We start from the raw sequence: 23,033 nt of genomic DNA, 5'->3' as shown, positions 1-23,033 counted from the left end.
GTCTCTGAGCTCTGTTTAGCCTGTGAGCCCTGGTTCTCAGCTTAATAATACTTGGCTTTGCTCTAGTACCTTTCATTGTGAGGATGTGAAAGCTTATTACAAACATATATTAATCTAAGTAGGAATGGGCTTAAACTGCAGCAGGAAGGATTTAAGTTAGGCCTAAGATAGAACTGCCCAATATTTATTTTATAAACTTGTCTCTCTCCCTCACAGTTTTTTTTTAACATAATTTTTTTTTTAGTTGTAGATAGACACAAGATATTTATTTATTTATTTTTATGTGGTGCTGAGGATTGTACCCAGTGCCTCACATGTGCTAGGCAAGTGCTGTACCACTGAGCCACAGCCGCAGCTCCCACAGTTTCTTATATAAGTGTTACAGTTTGTCAGTATTAAGTAGGGGACTAATTCTCTTAATTTTACCTCTTCTACATCCAGTGCCTTTGCAGCACTGACAGAGATAGGATGAGCTGTGTTTCATTCCCTCCCAAGGCCTTTCCTTACCTTGAGAATCTGCTCCTGACAGATAAGCAATGGGGCATTAGGCCTTCTCCTAGAAGACTATGTCTGATTGAACCAGTATATAAGCCCCTGTTTTTCTGAGGGTCAAGTTCAGATCCTTTAGGAACTCAGCTGTGAGCATGCCTGGCTGCGTCACAGTGAAAATGCTTATTCTATGGGAAGCATGGGCAGAGAGAAGCTGACCTCACCAGGCTTCTCCTAGGCTGGGATTACTGATCATGGGAGTAGAGTTCGTGAAACCCCTGGATGCCAGAGCCCTCCCCCAGCCCAAGATGGGAAGAGGTGGGCCTTGTCTATAGTAAGGAATCTTGGAACAGGACATCTGAGTAGATCCCCAGTTTTCCTTTTTGGTATAGTGTGTTTCTTACCCATCTATAATTTTCCTGAAGTCCAGGGCAGGTACTTGTGGGGTACATGGGTGGGGACCTTAGTCCTGTCTGCAAAGGAGGGTCATGGAAAAGAAGGTTCACAGCTACTCCCACTTCTGAGAAAGCTCTGGGTGCAAATGTCACCCTTGTGTCTAGTCCGAATTTCCTGGGGCAAGGTCAGAGTCACTCCTCTTGGCTCCCACCAAGGGTAACTCAGATGAGCTGTACCTTGAAGGGCTTCAATTCTCACTCACACAGGGAGCCAATGGAAGTGGTGCCAAGAACATTCCAAAGTCCCAGCCAAGGCCATGGAAGAATTTGGCAGGAGAGAAGTTGGGTCAGAACTGGCAACGATGGTGCCTGGGTGTCATTTACTAATCTGGAGAGTGGACCTGGAGTTGAGATCAGGCCTACTCCTGATTCTCTTTGGCCCCTACACGCCTGAGACAAAATAGGACCTGCCTGCTTACTGTGTAGCTCTGGAAGGTGGACAGGCTTAGGGTACCACTGGGTGGAAGAGGGGGCACCAAGAAGAATGCAGATTCCCCTAAGGAAGGGTTGTTTTCTTCACTGCTAGATCCCTGATTCCTAGGATAGGGCCTAGCACATAGTAGGTGCTTGGGGAATAGTTATTGGCAAAATAAAAGGAAAAGTCCTTTGTACTCCCAAGATTAAAGTGGCTGACCCAGGGCCGCCTTCCCTGCCCCCCACAGTTCTCTGAAGACCCGTCTTTTCTTTTCCTTGACTCAGGCCCTCCCTCTGCTGGGCAGTTCTTTGCTCTCCCAAGCAAGGAAAGGGTGTGGAGGTGCCAGCCGGGTGGGCATGCTGTGGGTTAAAGCCTTGTGAAACAACAGCGTAGTTAATCTTTCTAATTTATTTTCCTTTTAGACCATGGGAAGTCTGTAGGCAGCAGCTGTTACCCAATTAAAATACAGATTAATATAAAAACAGTTTCTGGAATATAAAATAGAGTGGCTGTGTCCTTACACTTCCTTAAAATACCACCTAATAATGACTTGATGAACTACAGAATCCCACCTAGAGGAACTCAGCATTCTTAAAATGAAAATTTCTTCCCTAAAAGGTGTGTATTACCATTCCATGTAAGTCACTATGAGAAAATAACCTTCCCTCTTAGAGCTGGTGGTTTCTATGAGTTGGGTATTTTGAATTCATTAAATGAAATTAAAGTTTAATTGGAGTTTTAAACCCCTTCCCCCATTGGAAAAAAAAAAAGTTATTTCCAAGTAAGCCTGAGATACTACTCTTTCTGGAAGTAGCCAGGGGCACGTTGGGCCCATGATTTTTGGCTGATTTCTAACCAATGTCCAGGAGAGGGGTCCTCATGCCTCAGATTCTTGTAGGCAGTCTCTTCCTAGTCTGTGCTTGAGGGATATTTTTACTTAAAAACAAAACAAAACAAAGTAGAAGAAGAAGCTTGTTTGACCTAGGAGGAGCAGGGGCCTGTGAGCCAGATATTTTCTAGGCCAGATTCTGTACATCAGGCTTTTGGTTTTAGTTTCCTCATTGGTTATAGGCGCTTCTTTTCTCTTTGGCTCGTCAGTATTGAGGACCCAGGTGTGCAGGGTGAAGGGTAGATGCCTGTGGGGCTTCACTGGTATGATGGAGAGTGTGGCAGGGGTGAGTTCTGGACATGGAGGCTCAGAGGAGGGGGACTTGAAACCAATTGTGCCTATCCTGTGCTAGTACCCCCCAAGTTTTACAGGAACTTCAGTGAAGCTTGGAGTTGAATTTACTTCAGGCTGTATTTTGGGGGAAGTTATTGAGCCTTTTGAATACAATAGAAATTTAAAATCTTTTTTTTTTTTTTTTTTCCAAAATGAAAGCTGAGATGGGTACGAGATACACCCTGTGTTTAGAATATGTTTGTGTGCCCCCATCTTGTGGGGAAAGCTTACCCAGTGTCCTGGGACTTTTTATTTTTAAGGCTCCTAGTGGATTCTGAGCTGGAGACAGTGCTGGGTCGGAGACCTTTACAATAGAAGGAGAAAGAAAGGGAAGGAGCTGGTCCAGCTTTGAGTCTGTGTCCTGGTTTTCCACCCAAAGGCTGTTTCTCTTTCTTTTCAGCTCACCGGGATTATTCAAGCCATGGTGGATGGTCAGCCAAGCCTGGAGCAAGTGCTGGAGGTAGGTTGAATGACCTTTAATTCCTGACCTCTGACCCCTTCCTGCTTCCTTTCTCTCCCTCCCCTCCTGAGAATGTAGCCGTGTAATTTGACTATGATTATGGCTTGATTAGAATAACATTTGCTGTCACATCAGTGACATGCTGTTGAGAGTATTGAACCATTGATCTGTCATCTCCAGCTGTTCCCGTCAGGGTTACTGACAAGATGTCCGAGTGCTGCCAGGAGTCAGGAGAAGGGCCCCCACCCTGCCTGTCCTTTGGCCCTGCCCTGGTGGCTCTGGGGCATCCTGCACTGCACCCAGGCAGGCGCATAGGGGAGCTGAGCTGTGTCACTGGGGAACTAGCCCCCGGGACTAGAGGTGTTTTTGTTTAGCTTTAGCGTTGGCTTCTTGTGGCATGTGAGCACTTCATTAACTCACCCAGAACTCCCCATTGATGGCTTTTGTTTGCTGTCAGCTCCTCCAGGAGCTGCGGCTGGGCCCGCCTACCCCACTGCAGCTTGCTGCTGGATGCCTTGTGCCTGTCAGGGGTGCAGAGGCTGTGCTGGGTAATGATTCCTAATCAGAATAATTACAACAATTGCCTATGTGAGGAAATCAAATTAAAGACTTTAGAACCCTTGGCAGAGACCACACTTCTAGGATATTTTCCTCAGGGAGCTGGAAAAGGTTAAGACACTGTTTTTTGTACCCTAGCCCAAGGGAATAAGGAAGGGTGGTGCTTGGTCTTAGGTTGCCTATCCCCTCCTCCTGTCTCGGGGTTTTCTGAGGGGGAGAAGTTTCTAGGGGGAGGGGAGAGGAGAAAAGGCCTCATTAGGTGCTTTATTCATTTTTAAGACCAATAAACCCAAAGCTCCGACATAATCAATGCTCGGGAAGAAGCCACATATTTGGAGGCATAGCAAACTAGCAGGGCATATCTGCCTGGGAGGTGGACAGCCTTGAGGAAGGAGGGTAGTGGCAGGGCAGGGGCACCAGATTCCTCCCATTAGCAGAGAATCCTGTCCCATGGGAAGAGAGAATTTCCTGGGGGCTCCTCAGGATGCAACAGACTCCAAGAGGAAGGTTTAGGCTCCCCTCAGTGGTGGCTTGTACTCTTGTCCTCTGATTGGGCCAGGGTTTGGGCACCTGCAGTAGATTGGGAGAAGGTACTCTGGGAAGCGTTCTGACCCCATTGACTTATTTTATTTTATTTAATTTTGAGGGGAGATCCACTGCTGTAACTGAGGGAGCTCCTCAGCATGGGCCACTCCCTGTAAGACCAGACTCAAGGAGAAAGAGGCCGATCCTTCCCTGTGTCCTAGCCAGCAGCATCTCCAGTCAGGGCCTGGCCCCTGTGGGAGGCCAGGCCAGACAGCTTTTCCTAGGAATGTCTGTGGCTGGGATTCTGTCAGGAGAATGCTTGCTGTGAGCCAGCACCAAACCAGGGCTGTTGAGATGCAGGGTGTTTTATCCATGCCCCCAGTTGATGGGGAGATGTAGTCTTCAGAAGGCAACCCTCTGCTAACCCCAAGCTAGACCCAGAGCAGGGTGCTTAGAGGATTTCTCAGTCTTGCCCAGAAAGCTATTTTCTGACACTTCAGCATACTTTGTGGGTAAGAAGGGAAGATTCCTGGCATCAGCTTGAATAGAAAGTTTCTGGCAGGACAAAGAAACTAGATGGGTCCCATTAACCCTGAGTCGGTTATAGAGCTAAAGCTAATTTCTTGTCCCAACCAATGTCCTGAGCAGGCAGCCAGCAAGAGGCTTACCTGGCTTGTTTATTCTAAGTGGAGCTCAGGCTAGGCCCTACCAGGCTGTCAGTAACTGAGAAGCCAGAGCCAGCTGATTGGGGTTGTCTTGGTGGTTCCTATAATCCTTTTTTCATTCAGGCATAGCAGGCAAGAAGGACAGGCCTGATTCCAAATGTAGTATTACTTCTTTGGACTTATACAAAAGGTGCTCACTAAGTGCAGCATAAGTGAGTATTAAGGGCTTCTGTCTCATGGTGGTCTTGCTAGGCATGGCCTCCCGACAGTCCTGTTCTATCCTGCTGTGTAGGAGTTGGGGCATTGGGAGCCCTTGTAGCACATGGGACACCTACCTTGGGAATGTAGTCCAGCAGGTTCACCTTACCTGTTTTCCTGTGGAAAGTCTGCCTTATTTTCTTTAGATAGCCCCAGGGAAAGGATGCACTGGTGTGTCCACAGGTACATGTGCATGTATGCAGGGGGTTGGGCTGATGACTGGGGAGATGATTATTCAGAAGACCCAGACACACTGCTGAGGAGTTTTCTCTGGCATACAGACTATGAAGAGGGTTTAGAGATGAGATGGTCTATATAGTCTGACACTAGGGAGCAGCTCTGACATTCTGGGTGTCGTCCTGCTACAGCCAAGAAACTAAATAGGATCTTTGGCCTTGCTCAAGGACTTCTTTGGCATGGGCCACGCCTCCAGTATCTCAGGGGTGTTTGTGGAGTCAGCATACACCTCCTAGAAGTAATCTTACTTAAAGGTACCCATGGGTTTTCCATTACCTGGTTGTCACCCAAGGCTTTTTGCAGTCTGGCCTAACTAGTCCCGCAGCCTCATTCTTATCCCTCCTGTGAATTTCATGTACAACTAAACTTGTACCTGCTTGTGTTTTAGTCAGTTCAGGAAATATCTTTTGAATAGACACTGCGCTGGATTAGGGTCAGTGAACAGTTAAGTCAGTGAGTGCCTCTGCATTTATGGTGCTTAGTCTGGTAGGGAAGACAGACATGAAACAAATAATGCCTCTCAAATACAAAATTATTATGCCTATATCTTTGCTTCTGCAGTAGTAGCCATTTCCTCCTCCTGGTCCTCTAGCACTTTGGTCACTTCTCCATTGCTGTATCTGTTGTGTTGTTTCATGATGATCTGCCATTCTCCCCTTCTCAGCCTACTGTCCTATTTTGTACTAGGCCCTTAACACATTATCCAACTTAATTCTCAGAACAACTCTGTAAGGTTAGTCATTCTACCCTGTTTTATAGATGAAGGAAACTGAGGTTCAGAGGGGTTAAATGACTTTTAAATGACTGCCCATCAATGACACAGCCAGGATATGGAAGAGCCAACGTTTGGAACCCAGATGTGTCTGACTTTTAATCCTGCATTTTTAACAACTATATGATACAGTCTTAAAAAATAATCCTCCTGTGTGCATAGAAGCAGTGGTGTGATCTGCTGCACTCCCTCCTCATGCCTAGAATCTTCTAAAAAATAGGCAGTGCTTCATGAATTCTTCATGATAATTCTCTCGTTATATACTGATTTTAGTATTTGTACTTCCAGTGTGAGTGCAAACAGTAAAATCATTCAGAGGGAAAGAAAGATGTAAAGTATGTTTAGGAACAGTTTCTTCCCTTGTGTAGGATTTGAGCTAGCCTTCAAAATATTCTGCTAAATTTGAATCCTCAACTGGGAAAAGGAGAAAGACATGGTTGATTTATGAGCTTTTAGCAATAGGAATAGGCAGTGCTACCCAGATGCCAGGATGGGGCTTCAGCCCAGCAAAAGAGCCTCCTCTGAAGATGCAATTTTTTTCACATTCATTTGAAAAATTACCAAATTCATAAATTTGGGTTTTTTTTGTTTTGTTTTGTTTTTTGGTGTGTGTGTGTGTGTGTGTGTGTGTGTGTGTGTGTGTGTGAGAGAGAGAGAGAGAGAGAGAGAGAGAGAATGTGAGTTGCTGGGGATTGAACCCATAGCCTTGTGCAAGCACTCTACCAACAGAGCTAAATCCCCAGCCCCCAAATTTATGAATTTGGTCAGTAAACATTGGGTGGAAGAGTGAAATGAATAAGTGAATGAACAAAGCTGTGGATTGGAGTACCTGCTTGGGGCCTCCTTCTGGACTATTCTCATGGCCCAGGATAGTCTATGCTGGGCTATGCCTTTGTCGGAGGACCAATGAGAGGAACAACTAAGTTAGAGCAGGCTGTTGGACTGACCTGCTGGATTAGGGGCCAACTGCCAGGCAGTGGGAATTGGAGGGTCCAGCCCTCCCACACACTTAGGCTTGTAGATCTTCCTGAAGGGATCATCCTCCAGGTGCCTCCATAGTTCTGAGCTAAGGCGAATAAGATTACGATTTGCTCTGATTACAAGCAGCTTATCTGTGTTTCATTGTTGTGACTCTTCATAGACTCGGGGGGTGGGGAGGGAATAAAGGAAAATCTCATCTGTTTTTGTGTACTTTTCAGAGGGTCCATGAGTGGATGGCGAAGGAAGGCCTTTTAGATCCAAACGTCAAGTCAATTTTTGTCACCTGTGGAGACTGGGACTTAAAAGTCATGTGAGTACGAGAAGGGCTCCTTTGCTGCCAGGGCTTGGAATCTGTGGGACCAGGCTTACCTTTTAGAGGCACATGTGTTTAAGCCTGCAGGCAGCTTGGGCAAGGATGCCTGGGTCTTTGGGGCTACCAGGGATGAAGGAGGGCTGGGAGTCCTGCCTTCCACCTTTCTGGAGCAGGGTGAGATTAAGTTGAGGGCCCTGCCTAGACTGCTGTTGTTGGGACCTTCCTGCCTTTGCCAAGATTCATTCCTCATGACATCCCTACTAATTGCTGGGCTGCATATGATCTCTCGAAGGAAGGTGTTAAAAGAGGGTGTTGCCTGGCATGGTAGTAAGCATCTGTAATCCTAGCTACCGAGGCTAGAGGATCATAAGTTCAAGACCAGCCTCAACAACTTAGTGAGACCCTGTGTCAAAGTAAAATCAAAAGGACTAGGGATGTAGCTCAGTGGTAGTGTGCTTGCCTAGCATATGCAGGCCCTGCGTTCAATCCCTAATACTACAAACATGCAAAAAGAGGGTCTTGAAAAAAATATTTAACCAAATACATATATTTACTATTCTGAGAGTTCTAGAAGTAATAATGCATTTACCAATTTTATAAAGTAGGTACTATTCTTATTTCTGTTTTATAACTGAGAACATTAAGCACAGAGAGGTTAAGTAACTTGCCAAGGATACACAGAGCCAGGATTCAAATCCCGTCAACTTAGCTCTAGTGTCCTTGTCCTTAACTATTACACTATGCCACCCTTTTATCTTCCATGTAAGACCCCGGTGATCTAATTGAGAGCCTCGTGGTCAGATAAGAGAGAGCTGCTTCTAGGAAGCTGCCCAAGTCACCAGCCTCCTCTTTTCTCCTTTGTCGCCACTGCTTTTTCTCCTTTGTCTCCTGATCATGCCCCAGTTACAGATGACAACTGGTTTCTTTGCTGGGTTGACACTTCTGCATCTTGTCTGTCCTCATGGATACCTGGCTTCAGACAGCCCCCAGGGAACTAACGGAGGGGTGGAGGTGGTGGGGGCACTGTTTGCTGAGGATTGATAGAATCGATATCTCTATGTTCTTTGTCACTGAAGACAGCAGCAAGCATTCTGTGTGTGTGTGTGTGTGTGTGTGTGTGTGAGAGAGAGAGAGAGAGAGAGAGAGAGCGAGCGAGCGTTGAGAGAGAGAGCACTCTTGAACATAAGGTGGGTATTGGTGGGGGGTGGGCAGTAATGGCTCTGGTGTGACATTTTCTACTAAAACAGGCACCTTTTCTCACCAAGGTCCTTTTGGACACTGGAAATTGAGGTCGAGTTATGCACCCTGGTGGGTGTCATGCCTGTATTGAACCCCAACTCTACAGTGGGGTCAGGAGGAAGAACAAACCCTAGAACACATCAGCACACACACACACACATTTCACCTGCCAAACCCTTTAGGGTGTGTGTACACAGTGAGTGCACATCTGTATATGTGCTCCAGGGGTCTCCACTCTTCTACATGGCACTCATCAGAAGAATTACACAGGCTGGGATTGAAGCAGATATGAATCAGAGAAGTCATGGAGAAGAGGTGGAAGGGAAGACTTGTTCTTGTTGGTGGTGTGCTGAGTAGCTCTGAGCCCTTGAAGCTGGGACAGGAGTTATGTAGGGCTCTGCAGCCCAGGAGATGTTATACAGAGCAGGGCAGGGCAGAATCAGGCTGCTACCCAGCCTTCTAGAGCTTATGTGGGACAGGAGGAAAGCACTTTGGCCCAGTCCAGAGATCCAGTTCCTCCAGGTAGCTTTACTAGAACTCCCACCCTACCACTGTTTTTCTCTTTGGCATTCATCTTCAAAGACCCACATTTCAGAATCTTCTGCAATAGCGAATGGTGTATATATGAAAACACTTATGCATAAGGCTGGAGACCATCTGGCTGGGCTTCCTAAGCTTGGACTTGGTCTCCCCATGAGATAGACAGTTTCAGAGGGGTTGTCATTTTGGGTCTAGAATGTTCTGGCCTAGAGCTCTAGTGTAGCCTTCTGGTTCTGCATGTACTGCAACACAGTGTGTTTAGGACAGATGTTGGTGACTCAGGACACTGCCCTGTATCTTCACAAGAAATTAGGTAATTGGAAACATGGATTGTGTTGTGGAATCCAAGCATATATGAAGGGAAACCAAATTATTAAGAACACATAACCTTGCCTCATTTGGTCTTCCTAACCACTGCCTCTGGTCATGTCTCCCTTTTATTCATGAAGCAAACAAAACAAAACCCTCCTAAGGTTATGAGAGTTAAAGATTTGTAGCTAAACAGAATTGAATTCTAAGATGGCACAGTTTCTAAAAGAGACGGGTAGGGTGGACTTTGATGCTGATTTGGGTTTATTTGGAGAAGGCCTGTGAGGCCCTGGGGAAGCGGATGCAGGAGGAAGCAGGTGGCAGTGGTGGGAGGAAGGCTCTGTGACTGCCTTTTAGAAGCAGGACTCCGCACAACTGCTGGGAAGGTTCTTAATTAAATGTGTAACAAAATAAAAACAGCCAGAGAGGAAACTTAAGTAGTGCAGCGTGACAGTGCACAGCTTATCGGTGTTCCTGGAACCTCTCGTCAGTCGCTCTCTGCAGAGCCATCACCTTTTTGTTCACCTGGTAAAGGCTGCTGATGAGCCTGACAAGGGTGGTGTTAAATTGACACTCACAAGTTGTTAGTCTGTGGCTTACTTCTTATTTTGACATCCATTTCCAGATTTAACTAAGTCCAAGGAATTCAACAAATATTTTCATTTCACACTCTAGTATTCTGGAAGCATGCCTCCTTCTCATCGCTGCCCTTACCCCCATCCCCCCAAAGCAGCTTCACATCACTTTTGTTGGAAAGAGGCTGATTAGTGCAGAACTGAGAAATGGGAACTGAAGTGGCAGCAGAAAATCCCACTGGAGAAAAGAAATCTGCTCCCATCCTGACAAAATCATTTTGTGTCCATCTTTTGTCAGAGCCCGATGAGTTGATACTCCAGGTTTATAGGGCTTTGATGCGATAGCCACAGATCCTGCTAGGCAGGTTTAAATTTAGCGAGTGCAGATTAATTTTCCTTTAACTTTTTAAAGAAATGATACTTGATATGGATTTGGCGCTTGATCACCTTCTGTACCTGTCCCACTTTTCCTTTGCCTTCTCTGGTTTCTTAAAGCTCCCATGAAGTTTAGGGTTGTTTCTCTGCTTACCAAGGTCAAGGATCACCTGCTGAAAAGCACTGCATGACTTAGTAGCTTGTTCAGAGGCTTTCTGGGTGGGTTGTTGGTCTGAAGAAGAGGGCAAGACCGGAAGAGGTGAGGCTGGCTAGAGGGAGGCCCTCACCTGGATGCAGCCTCTGGAGAGGTTCAGGATAATCTGATGCTGTACTCTGATGGGGGAGGGGCGGAGCTTGCTCAGAGTTCAGAGGCCCCTTTTCTAGGCTCAGCTAAGCTTTAGAACAGGAAGTTCTCCCTTAACATGTAGGTGCTGGGCTGGCCTGGTCTTCAGTTTTTTGCCTGCCTTTGTGGTCTGGTGTGCATACTTCACCCCTCTACCTGTGCTCTGCTGAGGTAGGCCTAGAGCACTTCAGATTTTAGAAAGTTCTAGAGATGGAAAGATACTTGCCCAGAGTCTACTGCTTGCTACTGGTGTGGGGAGCATGTGCTTGGCAGGTATGACCAAGGGTTCCCAAGCTGTGGTCAAGTGGCCCAGATCATTGAAGAGCCAGACACAGGGATAGAACCACACACTGGAGACCTCTGTGGAGTGGTGACTGTCCTGGGAATGGCAGAAGATGGCTGAAACAGTGGCCCAGGAGCATGCTGACTATGGGGTCAGTTTGGATCCTCTTGACATCATTTAACAAAGTTAAATTTAATCTTCTTGAATATATTTTAAAAAATCTTTTCTTTGTGTCTTCTGATTCTCTGGCTTCTCTTTCTCAGTGGGAGAAGGAGAAGAGCTAACTCTTTCCTTACCTTTTTTCTTAGGTGTTGGTGTTCCTTAAATATTGGTGATGCTTTTATCTCTGTCTTAGCTATCTTTTCCTTTTATTCTACACACCCGCACTTACCAAAATGGTCTTATCTTTTGCCATAGCTTCAGCTGTCTTCTGTATGCTGAAGTTGTCTAATTTTTTTCCTCAAGTGAGAGATATGAGAACGACAAAGCAGCTGAGATCCTGTTGGAAAAAAGAAATCTGTTGCATCTTCCACTTCAACTCCAAGCCTGCATATCCAGCTGCTTCTCTTACATCTTTACCTCAATGGCCACAGGATCCTTAAAGCTCTCCTGCTACCTTTTTTCCCCAGAGAGTGTCCTCCAGCATTCTCTCAAATAATGACTGGTACCGTCTACTCGGCTGTCCTGTCAGATACCTGAGAATCATCTTTTCTCTAGTCAGAATCAGTTAATTGCCAAATCCTGTTGATTGTGCCTCCTAGAGGTTACTGAATCCATTCCCTTCTTTCTATCCCCACTGCCACCACCCTAGTTAACATGATTATATTCGTGAATTACTACCAAGCCTTCTAACTAATCTCTTTGACTCCAGTCTTGCTGCTTCTATTCCCTTCCCCCAATTGCTGCAGATTGTATCATACCTCTGCTTAACCCTTGTCCAGGCTCAGGCTCACCTTTGCCCTCAAGCTCAAGTTCGCACTGTTGAGACCATCAAGGCTCCTGCTAGCCTCCTCATCCTTCAGTACTTTCTATGCATCCCCCCATCCCATTAAGACACTGTAGCTGACCACTTCTTAATAGCTTTCGTCAGGTGCCTTCCTTTGTGTTCTTAGAGCCCATGTATTTATTCATGCATAAAATTTATTGTAGCTGCCTCCACTTGTCTGTCTGTCTCACTAGACTGTGAGCACTGTTATAATGCTAGGACAAGGCTTGACTAGTTGTTCAATAAATATTTGTTAAATGATTTATTTTTTTTTTTGGTGGTGCTGGGGAGTGTACACAGAGCCTTGCATATGCTAAACAACATTCTACTACTGAGCTACACTCTGAGCCCCAGTATTTTTGAATGAAGATCAATTAAGTAATAAAGTGGTCCTATGGAATCGTGTTCAGAAATAATGACTGAGAATTGATAGTGGGTAGATTCAGGGAGCATTTGTTGCTAGTGTATAGGAAAGATGGAAAAGAAGGAGACAACATGGGCCTTGCTGCCTAGCCTGTATGTGAGTTAGAGAACTAAGCTGTTAATGTCAGGAAGCCCCTGGATTTTTCACTGCCAGTGCTGTTGAACCCTTCATGGTGGGTGCTGGGTGGGTGAGGTAAGCTTAGGCAAGAGAAGAGGAACTGATCCTGGGCACAATGTGAAGTGCTTTCTTTGAGAGATTTGTGCCTTTGGGGTTAGAATTCCCTGAAAGATTTAACCTCTAGAGTATAAAGATCGTATTTATTGAGCACTTATTATACACCTAGAGCCCTGTTGTGCTATTTGTACATATTATGTCATTTTATATCATATTATGTCCTTACTACAGTTCTATGAAATAAGTTTTTATAACACTTTTTTAACAAAGGTAGAAACAAAGACCCAGAAAGGTAAATAATTTGACAAGGGCACACAATCTGTCTGTGGCATAGCAGGGATTTGAGCCTAAGCATTCTGACTCCAGAACTGTGTTGAACTATGTGTGCTGTCTGGGATCTGCTTCTGTCCTTCTTGGCTCATGACTGTGTGATCTGGCAAGAATGCCCTTCCTCCACTCCTTTGCACTGAGTGGTAGAACCCTGGGTGCTCTGTGACGCCTGAGACTGGATTCCTGGTATGATGTTAGAGGAGATTTTGATATGAGGGCATGATTGGCCAGGAGATATGGTGGGGATTATTTGGGCCTACCTGGGCTACAAATTAATAAACCTTCAGATCTATTTTAAGGAAACTACAGCTAACATCACTTTGGTTACTTCTATCTTATATTTATGTTTGGAAGCACCCAGGGCATCTCATGGTGCCACTAATCTTATGAGATCCTTGCCCTTTACCCATGAGAGTGCCAATTGGTCCCAGCACTGAGCTGCATCATCTTTGATTAGCAGCCTGCTGGGGGAAGGGGCTGGTGTAAGAACTCCCTGCCAGTCCTGACTTGTCTCATTTCTCGTTACTTTTATCTGTCACTGCAAGCGCTTGGGCTCCCCTCCTGAACTAATTAAGTTTGCATGTGTTTAGACACATTGCCAAATAGGGCTTAGCAAAGCGGAACTGAGCTACATCTCTTTCTGAGTAGAGAAGGAAGGGTATATGAATGCTCCTCCACAAGGGCCAGGGAGAAGCGGGGGTGACATGCAGTGAGTACACATGTAGATGATAGACACCTGCCTGACCCTCCGAGGGATACAGCAGTCATGCAAAGCAACCTTCTGATTGACTGACAGGGATTACCCCCCCCCCCCAGTGCTCTTAGTGAATTGGGCATTCTGAGGGGCTGAAAATGGAAAGGGGACAGGTTCTGAAGTGCATTTTTTTCCTCCCCTGTACAAGTAAAAGTGAAAGGTTTAGAGGGATCTGTATAAGGAGTGTGTATGGCTGTGTCCAGTTTGTTGTGACCTCAACCCACCTAGCTTCTAGACTTACAGCCAGCTACATGGTGAGCAAGAGTGCAGGGTGGTCTTCTTTCTGAGTCTGTGGGAAGTACACTGGAAAGTGGGACAAATGAAGGCCCAATTCCCACTGTTCAGTCTCCTATAATCCTGTGAGAAGGGACCAGGGAGAGGTGGAGGGAAGGAGGGCAGTGTTGCCCAGATTCTCCCCCACCCTGGAGGTGGCATTCAGCCTGATGGATCACCATAGTGAGGTGACTACTGACAGCATGTTTTTGTGGAAGGCCGATGCCTATCTTTACCCTAGTGCCTGCTGGTCCAAGGTCTGGGATGCCTGTGGCAGAACTTACTCAGATCCTATCCAGACAGCAGTTATGATGATTATTGTGGATTACCTTCTCTGAGTAAGAGGGGTGAGGGTATTGCTTGCTACAGAAGGCAGAAGAGCCAGCTGGAGATCATGGTCAAGTCCTAGGTCCTTTAGAAATGAGGCCACTGGGTCAGCTTCCTGGCCACAAAAAGACTCTCCTTGGGCAAGATCTCTCAGAGTCAGCCCAGGCTTCCAATGCAAATGAAGTGTGTGGGGGCAGGGGGAGGACATTCTGGAAGTTGTATAGGAATTCTGGGTGTTAGCATTGAAGTCTAAGCTCAGAGAGAATGGGAACCAGACCTTCTGCCCTCCCTTCAGTTTCCCTAGAGCCCTCTAGTCAGCAGAGGTGCATTGGGTTAGGCCCAAGAAGGCGGCTGGAGTTGATGGGGTCATGTTTCAGCTGCAGCTAATCCAAGTCCCTTGATATAAATCTCTCCCCGCTGCCTCTTCCTCCCTCCCATCCCCAACCCACAGACAGGGAAATGAATCCTGGCCCTCACCCTGAATACATCATGGCAGGCTTGCCTCTAATGAGAGAGGGCCATTCATTGTGGGGTGAAGCTCCCTGCAGAGCCTGGGATGCCATTAATTAAAGAAGAGCCACCTGAAGCCAGTCGTGCGGTGCAGCCTGCCACGCTCAGATGGAGTGGTGGTGGGGTAGCCTCGTTAGCCTGACAGCTCCTTGGGCTGAGAGTTCCTGGGCTTGGGGGAGCCAGGGGTGCCCCCACCTCTGCCTAAGAGCTCAGATGCCCCTGGGGCCAGCCTTCTGACAAACATCCAAAAGCCCCTCCTGTATGTCCTGGGGCCTAGAACTGGCAGTAAAGGGGCTCCTGATTGTGGGCTTGGTGGGGGTCATCCATTTCCCATAAGTGAGCCTTAGAGCAGGAGAGAAGGTTTCTGTGGAACCAGAGCAGGCTCCTAGTTCTCAGCTGATGCTCCTTCCTAGTCCTGGCACTGTAAGTCCACAGGCATCTCAACTATGACCTTCCCTCAGAGCATTTGTTTGGGATACTTGGTCTGTCCTGAGAGGACTTGGTGCCTGGAGGGGGCCTGGGGGAGAAGCTTTTGTCTGGTCAACAAGCACCCTTTCCCCAGCAGAAAGAGTCTCTGGTATTTCACTTTCTGGCTTAAGGGTAGGACTCCAGTGGCAGCCTCATCTCACCCTGCACCCCCTTGGAACATGTAGAGGGTTTAAATCGTTGAAGTTGCCCAGTTAAAACTGTTTAAAGATAAAGATATTTGCTCAATGACTGGTCAGGCTGAGGTGTTTAGGGCAGTGACAGCCTCACCCTTTGACTTGCTACAGAGCCAGTGACCGAGTGGTTCTTTACTATTTAATTCATCCAAAAGTAAGTGCTTCTGCCTAGGTTCTCGCTCTAGGATTTGATCCATGGAGCTCCCCTTGACCATCTGTGAGGGTCTTATCACTTCTTCCTTGCTGGCAGGAAGGGCTGGATGCACTGAGAACTTTGCCTTAGCCCAGAGTTGGATAAGCTCAGCCAATAAGTTGGATAAGGTGGATAAGCTCAGCCAATCTCTGCCTGGCTTGTCAGGAAGACATATTGGATCCTATGTATGTGGCTCTTCAGGGCAGTCTCTAGAAATCTGGCTGTATGCTCTGTGGCAGAATCTGATAGACAGGTTGCATCAGAGGGCCTTTGAACAACTGGGAGCATGGCTGGACTGTATGATCCATCTCTGTCTCCCTAGAGCTTACTTGGTGAGCAGTAGCATGCATGCCAAGCCACCACCACTTAGGCCCAAGACTCGGACTGAACTTCTTGCTCTTTGTTTGTTTGTTTTTGAGATAGGGTCTCACTATGTTGCTCAGGTAGGTCTCGAACTTGTAGGCCCAAGTGAATTCCCCTGCCTCTGGAGTAGCTGACTGGGACTACAGGCATGTGCCACCATGCTCAGCTGTCTCCTCAGTATTTTGAACATTTTTTATCTTTCTGCATCTCAGCTGTTTGCTTGGGTCCATCTGTTCTCTGTCAAATAAAGAGGGAAAGCTGGATGGTCTTGTCTCCTAAACTCTAAGGAAAGAAACCTCTGGTGCTCCTAGGAAACATTTTTTTCTATGTGAGATACTTTTTAGATCAGTTTTTTTAAACTCTTTTTATAACTCTTTTTTTTTAAACTTTTTTTTTTTAATTCTTGAGCATCAACTTCTGTTTTTGTTTTATTTTGTTCTTCTAAACATGGTTTGAAATGTATGTAGTATGGTACATTTTTTATATAAAGTGAATGGTGTGATAAATTTGTATACAGGTATACACCTGAATCACTACCACCCAGATCAAGATCAAGAACCTTTACCAAGGGGGGAATGAAGGGAAGAGAGGAGGGATGGGAATAAGAAAGAAAACAGAATTATTCAGATATAACTTTCCTATGTTCATATATGAATACACGATCAGTGTAACTCCACATCATGTACAACCGCATGGGAATGGGAAAGTATAGTCCATGTGTATAATACGACAAAATACATTCTACTGTCATGTGTATCTAAAAAGAAGAATTAAAAAAATTATTAAAAAGAGCCTTTATCATCATCTCAGGAGGTTTTCTTGTGTCCCTTCCCAGTTGGATTGTCTTCCCTTGCCAGGTAGCCATTAGGTCTGATTTCTTTTATTTCTGGTTAGTTTTGCCTGTTCTTAACTTTAATAGGAATGGAATCATACAAGGTGTTCTCTCTTTTGTGTTTGTCTTCTTTACACAAAATAAGGTATGAGAGGTCAACCCGTGTGGTTATACGTATCTGTAGGTTAGCCTTTTTATTGCTATATAGTATAATAGCATAGTTGAATAATACATAATCCATTGCATTATTATAGTGTACTTTATTTACCTTTTGAAACACCTGCCTTCTTTAGTTTTTTTTTTTCAGTGCATGATTATAGAATGAGCATGTGAATGTTCAGTTTGACATGGGAATCTCCCTAAGCCTATCAGTTTTTCCCAGCACCACTCATTCTTTAGTAAATCCCAATTCCAATCCTCAGTCTTATGATCTTCCCTATCTATTTTGGAACCTATCCTTGCCTTCCTCTTCTCTGAGGTCCTGTGATGGGGAAAGGCTGGTCCTAGACCTGTGGCAGTGAGTGGCCTTTGAGCCATACTGGCTCATTTATTTTTCTCAGCAGTGTGTTGATTACATACTACCACACTGTGGTAGGTATTGAGGATACAGCAGTGAACAGAGAGGGAAAACCTCTCCAACATCCTGCCTTCATGGAGCTTGCATTCCACTGCACGCAACAGGCACTGTTCTCTGCCGTGGGGACCCTCGTACCAGAAAAATGGTGATATTGTCTAGGCTCTTCTGTCAGTGGTGGCGGGTCAGAGCTGGGTGGCAGTGATCCTTCCAAGGTGGCAAGGGTCTTCTGTAGGTTTGTGGGCTTTCATCTTTCTTTTCTTTCCTGTGGTGGTGTAGCTGTTGCTCCTGCAGTAGCTGCTACTTCTGTTTGGCAGTGAAAGGGTTTCTTAGTATTGGTGCTTCCCTTCCACTATCCTGGAGTCTTGATTCCCTCTGTGAGAGGAGGGAATTAATCTTCAACTTTCCATGCCTGTAAGGTGAGTGACCTCTGTTTTGTCAGTGCTTGCCAATCTGTCCTCTAATTCCCAGCCAGGGTAATGAAGACATTACTTTGTACTAAAGCAAACCACCAGTTCTCCTGTGCAGATCCTGGGCGGATCCAGGCCCTGGGAAAGACAGGTCAGCTGTGAGGGTTGTTCCTTACAGATGCTTGGGCACATGGAGGCTAGAATGGTGTTGACACCTGAGCCACTTGCTCCTGAAACAGTGGTTGGTGTATTCAAAGGGAAGATGCTCACCCATCATAATCTCCCTAATGCCTCATGCCAAAAGGACAGCTGCTTCAGTTTGGTCTGAATTAGGTTTCTTTTGCCAGGTTCCTAAGAGCACATGAGGGCCACAAATATCCCAGTGAGGAAGAAGAGTCAGAGAGCAGGGGTCCTGGGAGTTAAAGGCCAAGGAGTACATGGCTTCAACTGGCATGGTAGCCCTTGCATGAGTGATATTTGGACTCAGGGGCTTAGCTTCCTAGGGCTTTGGGAAGAATGGCTGTGAGTGGATAGGATAAATTCTTAGTGTCCCTGGCTAAAGGGTGACACGACTCAGACTTGATAGTTCTGTAAAACTGTTTCTTCCAAAGCCTGTGAGGATGTTGGTTTGGGGAAGAAAGCCAGCCAGCCCAGAGAATCCCGGGAGCCTGACAGGCCTTTTTCTCTGCAATTCTTTCTTGCAGGCAGCCTGAGGCAGCCTGTCTCTTTGTTAACAGAGTGACAGCAATGTGACACCATGGAAATAATTACTAACAAATCACGGTGCTGACTGCAAACAGCTCTCTGTCTTCAGAGGCATGTCAGGGTGCATTAGAGCAGGACTGGAAGAGTGGCACATGCGGGGGGCTGAAGCAAAGCCTGCACTCACACATGCTCCTCTCTTCCCCTGCCTGACCCCTTTCTGTGATGTCTGACTTTGTTGCTTTTGGCCTTCTCCTATTAGGTCACCTAAGGGTCAACTGGAGTCATCAAGTGGTGTGTGGCTGGTGTGACTTCCTCTGGGCAGGTAGCCAGGGCTCTCATTTTTCTAAGGAGGACCTGGGTAGTGATGAGATCCAGGAGTTTTTCCACTGGGGGGCCCCCCAAAGATTGGAAGGATGCTCTTATTTCTCTGATTTACTCTCTGACAGTTGAGACCAGCTTTACCTGCCAGTAGTTTGGGGTTTGAGGATGACAGCTTCTGCTTTTAGCTGGACCCAGAGTGTGAGGGAAGCCTTGTGTCTATAGTGGCTCATGTCTGTGGGGTCTCCCTCCCCCTACCAGCCCTGGTTTCGTCGTCAGTTGCCATAGTCAATTTTTGGTAAGCCGACTTTGTCCATTCCCTCTTGGTTAGCAGAGTGATTGCTCTGTCTGTCAGGGCTGTAAATAATGTTTCTGGTATGTGTGGCTGGAGGCCGCGGCGTGGGGTAGGGAAAGGAGGAGCTGTGCTGAGATGGCTCCCTTGCCCACCCCCTCCCCTCTCATACAATATTTATCCAGGGATGGGAGTCAGATGCAGCGACCTCAGGGGTCACCCAGTTAAATAGCTTCTGAACCTCCCTGCATTCTAATTGCTGCAGTTGTCCTTTGCTCTGGAGACTTCTCCTCCCCATTGTCTGCTGAGGCACACACTAATGGCTGTCCTCCCTGGCCCTGCTGGGAGGCATTGGCGGGGGGGAGTGGGGAGGAGAGCACTCATTGCTACCTTCCTTTCCCCAGGGATAAAGGAATCTAGGGCCTATTAACAAGTGGCTTTAGCTAGAAGGAGAGCAGTCTCCTACCCCCAAAACTCCTACCCCAAAACTGGAGAAGGAAGCCCAGGCAGTGGGTCTGGTTGTTGGGACCAAGGGGCTTCACCTATTCCAGTCCTATAACCAGAATTGTGGAAATTGTGACTCCTCTATAGGCTGCCCGAGCCAGAGGATAGAACCTTGAGTATTCAGCTGATGAACATCATCCTGTGCTCCCTTGGTCCCACATTTAGGGTCTGGAAACTTCTAAGTGATATTTCCTGTTGGAAAATGCTACATTTTGCCAAAGATTAGTCGAATGCAAAATTTTTTTGGTTCCTTGGAGGTTGATTTAAATGATTGATTATGGTGGCAGGTGTGCCCTGTTTGTTGATTTAAGAGTGGCATGTTGTCAGACATCTTCACTAGGACCTTCTTGTAAATGTCAGTTACTTTCCACTGCAGCTCTTTTCTCCTAAGGAATACTGTTGGAAACTGCCATTGAAGGTGCAGACGGTGTGTATTCTGGAGGGACTGGTATTCAGCACTGGCCTAAAGTTAGCCTCTTTGAGAGCTGCTTTGAGTCCAGTAAGTTTGCTGAGGACTGTAGGGACCCAAGTGATCAGGACAGAAAGACCAGCACATGCATAACTAAAGGATAAGGCAGACTGTGAAAACACTATAAAGAAGACAGAAGAATGCTGTTAGAACCATAGGAGCACCATAGACAGACTGGGTAGTAGATTTTAGCCAGTGAACTTTTTTTTTTTTAAACAAAATATTGAAGATTGCCCAATATGAGCCATTCCAGTTGGAGCCAAGTTAAAGTCCTGCCTCTTCTTTCCCAGTCTATGAAGCATCCTGATATCCCTCCTGAGAATCCTAGAGCTCCATGGAGCACAGTTTTAAAACTACTGGACTGATCCAATAATGTTAGTGCCAAGAGGGTGACTCTGTACAGGCTGAGTACTTAAATATATCTTGATGGAGTCAGGGGTCCTGGAATCAGGGCAGAAGAGACCAGCCAGATGGTTAAGGGCAACAGCTGTGTCCTTGAGCATCTATATTGGAGCAGAGGTCAGACTGCATCCCAGAGTGTGAGCACTAGGAGGGTGCCTCTCTATGGCGCCTCCAGAGGGCATTGTAGGCCACACAAAGGCAGCCTAGCATAGGACCAAGATGGCCACAGGCCAGATGGAGGCTGAAGTAGGAAAAGCAAGATATCTTAGAGACAACTCAAATTACTAAGGAGTTCTTGGTTTCCCTGGCCAAAAAGAGAATAGCCAAAGTGTCCTTGAAATTTCCCATCACCCTCTCAGCATCCTTCCCCTACTTCCACTCTCTGCTGGGGCTTTTGCCATTCTATCTAGGAAAGAGCTCTAGCCTGGTGGCAGTTCTAGCACTTTCTCTCTCTCTCTCTTTCTTTTTAAAATATATATTTTTTAGATATTGATGAACATTTATTTTATTCATTTATTTATATGTGGTGCTGAGACTCGAACCCAGTGCCTCACACATGCTAGGTAAGCACTCTACCACTGAGCCACAACTCTAGCCCAGCTTTAGCACTTTTCTTTTTTCTTTTTTTTTTTTAAAGAGAGAATTTTTTAATATTTATTATTTAGTTATCGGCGGGTACAGCATCTTTGTTTGTATGTGGTGCTGAGGATCGAACCCGGGCCGCACGCATGCCAGGCAAGCGCGCTACCGCTTGAGCCACATCTCCAGCCCAGCTTTAGCACTTTTCACATAACAAGTGGACACTGTGCCCTGCCTTGGAACAATTGCCATGGGAAAGATATGGAGAGGTGCTTGTCTTATTGTTTTCCTAGAGAGGGGCTGCAAGATATAAATTACAGGGTTTCATGGGTATTTGTGGCACTGGGGAGATACAAGGGGGGGACACCACAGGGTGTTTGTGGCACTTGTATGCTTCATATGTTCTCTAGAGGAGAATGGGAGTAGAGATGGCTGGCAGGTAGACTAAAAGCCCTGAAGTACTACACACGCTCATGCGCGCGCGCGCACACACACACACACACACACACACACACACACACACACACAGTACCTTTTAGAGACTTTGAGCAACTGTTTGGCACTAGGGATTTGAGGTTGGTTTTCCATGGGAGGACCAGCAATCTAGCCTAAGGGGCATCCCTCTGCACCCGCCTACATTCTGGTTTCTTTTGGGAACTCTCCAGAGCAGCGTGTCTGGGAACATTTCCAGCTGTGCCACCAGACCCAGACGCAGGTGACAGCCTTTTGTCTGTACCTTAGGGAAACCAAGAGGAAATTAAATGTCATTTGCCCCCTGCACAGCAGGTCGCTGCCAGATCAGACATTGCTGATCAGAGTTGTACAGTGGGTACCCAAGGGAGGGTTTATGCTACATCCGTGTCCTATGAGCTGTGGAGACTCCCAGGTGATGGCCTGGCTCACTCCCAGGGCTTTGCCCGACTGAGTTCACCCTGGCCTGGAGCCCAGCCCAGTGCTACATGGCAGCTGTGGCCCATGCCAGGCGAGAGAGGCATGTGTACCAGTGTAAGAGTGGAGAGGCAGGGTAGGGCATGGCACTAGAGGACACACAGGAGACTGTGAGATAACTAGCCCTTCTTCAGAGAAGCTGCATGGTATCATGGAAAGAGCAGAACCTTTCTTTTTTTTTTTTTTTTTAAATTTTATTTTTTTTATTGGTTGTTCAGAACCTTTCGAAGTAAAAGAAATCTGAGTTCAAGTCCTGGCTCCACTACCGACTAACTGTAGGATCTTGGAAAAGTCACATTACCACTCTTAACCTCCATCAGTAAACTTACAAGCATCTTCGTCTCCTTACATCTGTGGGGAAATAACTTCCTGTTGGGATTAGTGCTAGAGTCTTCCTTGTGCCACCTCCCCTAGGTCCAGAGGATGGCCTGCAACCCTTTGCCATGGGGCCTCCTGTGGAGTAACTAAAGTTGCTGTCAAGTGGGGATGAGTGGTAAGTCTGGCTAGAAAGCCACAGCTGGTCACCTCTCACTTCCTAGGACTTCTTATTCTTATCCTCTTAATCATCCCAAGGCCTTCATGAGATAAGTGCAGGTGGTGGTAGTTAGGCAGAATGGAAAACTTGCCAGAGATCACCCATTCTAACCTGGGACTCAGCCAGCTCCCTCCAGCCTCGCCTTCCTATGTGGGAGGACAAGGGGGCTTGCCCCAACCTCCCTTTCTCTTGAAGTCCTGGGTGGGCCATATTTCTCAGTTCCACAATGACATATATTAAAAGGGAAAAGATGTTTTAATACTTTGAGAGTTCTCCCTAGAAACCCCCCACCCCCACCTCACTCCCCATCTGAAGCATGGCTGCTGGTGGTGAAATTCATTAGTGTTCCCTGACAGGCAGTGGCGACAGAGGCGCTCGCTGTCTGCTTCCTGCTCCCTCGCTCTCGTGCTTCTGCTTCACGCACACTGATATTTAAAGCTGATGGGCTGCTTATAG

General features: G+C 46.6%; 1 protein-coding gene across 11 annotated transcripts in view; it reads left to right on the top strand.

The window, feature by feature from the left end:
- Eri3 (ERI1 exoribonuclease family member 3) overlaps positions 1 to 23,033 on the top strand; it is a 133,080-nt gene that overhangs the window by 37,391 nt on the left and 72,656 nt on the right. For all 11 annotated transcript variants that reach the window (XM_026397710.2, XM_077791038.1, XM_077791036.1 and 8 more), the window contains 2 exons: positions 2,982 to 3,041; positions 7,256 to 7,347. In XM_026397710.2, coding sequence (XP_026253495.1) covers positions 2,982 to 3,041; positions 7,256 to 7,347 — 152 coding nt within the window. The remainder of the gene's footprint in view (positions 1 to 2,981; positions 3,042 to 7,255; positions 7,348 to 23,033) is intronic.

Source organism: Urocitellus parryii, chromosome 11 (assembly GCF_045843805.1).
Source record: "Urocitellus parryii isolate mUroPar1 chromosome 11, mUroPar1.hap1, whole genome shotgun sequence".
Classification (NCBI taxonomy): domain Eukaryota; kingdom Metazoa; phylum Chordata; class Mammalia; order Rodentia; family Sciuridae; genus Urocitellus; species Urocitellus parryii.
Note: the sequence above shows the minus strand (reverse complement) of the source record. Positions and strands in the feature narration are given on the sequence as shown.